Source organism: Berghia stephanieae, chromosome 4 (assembly GCF_034508935.2).
Source record: "Berghia stephanieae isolate SIO BIC M18660-M18661 chromosome 4, UCSD_Bste_1.3, whole genome shotgun sequence".
NCBI classification, from domain to species: Eukaryota; Metazoa; Mollusca; class Gastropoda; order Nudibranchia; family Aeolidiidae; genus Berghia; species Berghia stephanieae.
Window position 1 is genome coordinate 17,521,520 of NC_088363.1, and position 5,000 is coordinate 17,526,519.

At 35.0% G+C, this 5,000-nt stretch overlaps 1 protein-coding gene across 2 annotated transcripts in view; it reads left to right on the forward strand.

Annotated features, from left to right (window-relative positions):
• The window catches only part of LOC144970134 (CD109 antigen-like), a 56,305-nt gene that overhangs the window by 11,218 nt on the left and 40,087 nt on the right, over positions 1-5,000 (forward strand). For both annotated transcript variants that reach the window (XM_078909387.1, XM_078909386.1), the window contains exons 8-10: positions 436-561; positions 2,572-2,617; positions 3,378-3,462. In XM_078909387.1, coding sequence (XP_078765513.1) covers positions 436-561; positions 2,572-2,617; positions 3,378-3,462 — 257 coding nt within the window. The remainder of the gene's footprint in view (positions 1-435; positions 562-2,571; positions 2,618-3,377; positions 3,463-5,000) is intronic.

Sequence of the window (5,000 nt, forward strand, 5' to 3'; positions counted from 1 at the left end):
GAGTTTATTTATTAAGTTCGTGTAATCCAGTGTAATGTTTTAGGCGAAGGAGACATTGTGATTAGTGTGTCACTTTAGTATAGATGGAAATAAATTGGCGCAACTCAGTTCTTTTTAAAAGTTTTTTAGCCAGCCATTTTTATGATTTGTTCTCATTAAATTCTATCAATCAGATCATAATTGTTTAAACTTACCCACATAGTTTTGTGTGTTGGTACGTTATCTTTATTTCTCTCTAGCTCTCTCTCTCTCTCTCTCTCTCTCTCTCTCTCTCTCTCTCTCCCCCTTACCCATACTTTCCCCTAACCCATGTAAATAATCAACCAATCGTTAATGAATTGTGCAATGCTTACTTGCTGCACGTTCTCCCGCACAATCTCCTTTTGTATGCCTTTACAAATTTACCCTATCGATCAAACCAACCACTCAAAACAGGAACCATCTGGAAATAAAATGAAAGTAGAATCTGGACTTAGTGACCCATCGGCAGTTGTCGAAGGCTTTTTTGACCTCAGCGACCAACCACCCTTCGGAGACTGGGTTATCAAGGTCAAAGTGGAAGTAAGTGCTATGATTGATTTTCACTATCAGACCAAAAACAACAACAAAAACCCACCAAAAACATTAATCCTAACTTGTGTAAAGAGGACACCATGCACGATTGCCAGATCAATTTCACAAAGAGTGTGAAATAGTCACAGAAAATGTCAAACCTTTCTAGGCACCATTTCCCACTGTCATGAGTCATTGTCTTGATTTAATAACAATTTCACCTCGTCTTGCGACTTAAATGGGTGAAAAAAGTGTATATCTAGTGAAATTGGGGTAAATCTTTCTGTCAAATAGGTAAAATCAAGTGACTTGGAAAAGATGCTAAAATGCCAAACCCAATTTCCCATACCAAATGTTTGGGTATTTTGGGGTTTTTTTTAACACCAAATTTTAGGAATTTGGCATTAAAAACATCACAGTGGCAATGATCAGTTGAGATTGGATAATTCAGTCTGATCTGGTGAAAGGGTACTGGAATCGACCTCCTTTATTCAGGGGATAGTAAACATTGGTTATTGTCTGTATGCTATAGAGATCAGGAAAACATTTGTCTCCATAAGTCTGTTGTTTCTGAAATGGAAAACACGTAAAAAACGAGGAAAACCCAAGAAATCGTAGTTTGTTTTTGTGGATAGAAAGAAATAAGGGAGATAAAGAGATCTATTGTACATCACATAAGGAAAGACAAATAAAGGTTCTATTGTACATGACATAAGGAAAGACAGACAAAGGAGTCTATTGTACATGACCTAAGGAAAGACATAAAAAGAAGGGGTCTATTGTACATGACATAAGGAAAGACATAAGAAGAAAGGGTCTATTGTACATGACATAAGGAAAGACATAAAAAGAAGGGGTCTATTGTACATGGCATAAGGAAAGACATAAGAAGAAAGGGTCTATTGTACATGACATAAGGAAAGACATAAAAAGAAGAGGTCTATTGTACATGACGTAAGGAAAGACATAAAAAAGAAGGGGTCTATTGTACATGACATAAGGAAAGACAGAAAACAGGAGTCTATTGTACCTGACATAAGGAAAGACATAAGAAGAAGGGGTCTATTGTACATGACAGAAGGGAAGACAGAAAAACGGGTCTGTTGTACATGGCGTATGAAAAACCCCAAGAAAAACAAGGGGTCTATTCTACATGACGTATGAAAAGACAGAAAAAGAAGGGTCTATTGTACATGAAGTAAGTAAAGACAAAAAAGGGGTCTATTGTCATGGCATAAAGAAAGACATAAGAAGAAGGGGTCTATTGTACATGACATAAGGAAAGACAGAAAAACGGGTCTGTTGTACACGGCGTATGAAAAACTCCCAGAAAAACAAGGGGTCTATTCTACATGACGTATGAAAAGACAGAAAAAGAAGGGTCTATTGTTCATGACATCAAGAAAGACAGAAAAAAGAAGGAGTCTAGTGTACATGAAATAAGTAAAGACAAAAAAGGGGTCTACTGTCATGGCATAAAGAAAGACATAAGAAGAAGGGGTCAATTGTACATGACATAAGGAAAGACTGAAAAACGGATCAATTGTACACGGCGTATGAAAAAAAAAACTCAGAAAAACAAGGGGTCTATTCTACATGACGTATGAAAAGACAGACAAAGAAGGGTACTGTTTTACATAGCATACGGAAAGACAGGAAAGGAAAGCAATGGTTATGTAAGATATGATGTAAGGAAGGACAGATAAAGAGAGGGTTTCTATTATACATGACGTAAGTAAAGACACATATAGTGTTTCTATTGTTTCTATTGTATTGTAAGGAAAGACAGATAGAAAGAGGGGTTCTATTATGCCCATGGCCCAAGTAAAGACAGATTATATAAAGGAAAAACATAAAAAGAAAGGTTCTAGAGTCCATGACTTATGGAAAAACAGTGAAATAGAAATATTCTATTGTACATGGGGTAATGAAATGCAGATAAAGAAAAAATGTTCAATTGTACATGACGTAGGAAATATCAACTCTCCTGTATATTTCATTTCTTTAATGTTCATACAGGGTATGGGACAAGCAGAGTTACAGACATTTACAGTCGCTCAATACGGTAAGCCATCATATCTTGAAACTTATATTTTCTAATGTGGAAAACTCTCTTTTCTTAGGTCTATAATGCGGGTATTGCTGTAAGACTAGATAAACGACTTGGAGTAAATTTCAGATATATCATTGATGCTGTCAACGTTTTGGGCCCTACCTTATTAAAAATAATAACAAGTGGTGACGTTGACATTCTTATAAACATTTTCCCACATTTATCCTCTGATTAATTATATTTATCATCATGATAATCATGATAACCATCATCATCATCATCATCATCATCATCATCATCATCATCATCATCTTCATCATCATCATCATCATCACCATCATCATCGTTTTTACTATTATTATTATTATTATTGTTATTATTATTATTTATTATTATTATTATTATTTATTATTATTATTATTATTATTATTATTATTATTATTATTATTATTATATTATTATTATTATTATTTATTATTATTATTATTATTATTATTATTATTATTATTATTATTATTATTATTATTATTATTATTATTATTATTATTATTATTATTATTATTTATTATTATTATTATTATTTTATTATTATTATTATTATTATTATTATTATTATTATTATTATATTTATTATATTATTATTATTATTATTATTATTATTATTATTATTTATTATTATTATTATTATTATTATTATTATTTATTATTTATTATTTATATATTATTATTATTGTTACTATTATTGTCATTATCAATATTTCGTAATGACCAGATTTACCAAGGTTTGAAGTAACAGTTGATCTCCCCCCATACGTCTTATTACAAGAAACCTCAATAAGTGGAACCGTCAAAGCCAAGTAAGTTATAATCAGATAGCTAATAGAAGGAACAAAATTGACGTCACTTAATCCTCTGTTAATATTTTTAGACAGCCATTTTGATTATTAGCTCTCACTAAATCAAATCAATTAGACAATAAATGTTCAAAGTTACACTCAATTATGTGCGTTAGCACTTTATATCCGGCTGGCGGATGTTGTGAGTATTTTATCAAAAACGCATAGTCACAATAATACATTTTCCACAGGTGTAATTTACCATGCAGTCCCGTTTTTGTTGTAGGTTTCAAGGAAATTATACATTAGACACTGCGATCAGGAATTAGAATTCTCTCTCTCTCTCTCTCTCTCTCTCTCTCTCCCTCTCTCTCTCTCTCTCTCTCTCTCTCTCTCTCTCTCTCTCCCTCCCTCCCTCCCTCCCTCCCCCCTCAAACACACAGAACAATTTAAATAACACAACATATGACCTAGCCCTCAAGCGAGTATTATTTTGGGGTGAACTAGTGTGTGGCTATTGGTCTCGTGGTATGACACTCGTCTTCGAACTGGAAGGTTCAAGGTTCGAGTCCCGCTCTAAGCGGCGCATAATTCAGTCCTTGAACAAAATGCTCCCGTCTTTACTTATATTCTCTTTCTCAGGTGTAAAATGATTACCTGGCCATTAACAGCGTTGTCTCTATCGGAAAAAAAACCCCATTGAAATATCGCTTAACAGGCATCATGTCTCGTCCCACATATTAATTTTTGCTGTTGGCTAGGAACCACATATAAGCGCATTGAGCACGTTTAGTGGGTGTTGTGCTATATAAATGCTCAAAGATGATGCTTGAAAGTTAAAATGAACAGAAACATGAAAGTTTAGTTGTCTTGCATTGTCTGGATCTATATTATTCATTCTTGTGGACAGACAATTAAACTTAACCAGACTGTGACTTCAGTTTTCAGTATCCAAGTCACCCTGAATGAAATCAAAACAAAACCAAAAAAAAAAAAAAAAAAAAAAAAAAAAAAAAAAAAAAAAAAAAAAAAAAAAACAAAAAAACAAACAACAACACCAACAACATAACCGTACATTTATATAGTGCATGCAATATCCACTCAACGTGCTCAATGTGTTTGACAAGGGGTCCCTAGTAGTGCCGCGCTGAAGACCGGTCTGGACCGCGGTCCGACGGTCTTTTAGCTGTGAACCGAAGACCGGTCCCAGAGGGGAAGATCGGCGGCGGTCCTCACTTCTTATCACCTTTCAACTAGTGCGGGGCGGTCCTTGCAAGGACCACGGTCCTACGGTCTCGCGCCATAGCCTACTACTTCCCCAGCGATTCGTTGCTTCGGTTGCCTATCTTCCACCAATCACCACCCATCCCACTTAATTAATCGCACCCACCCCCCTTTGCCATACACTAAACGACACAGACGACCATACAGGCAGACGACCACCAACCTCCACTCCGCAAACCGCCCTTTCGTGTGTGAGATGGGGGGAACAGGAGGCGCACGCCTTGGACGATTCCATTATACGGGGTAAATTTCAAAATTTACTACACCATAATGAT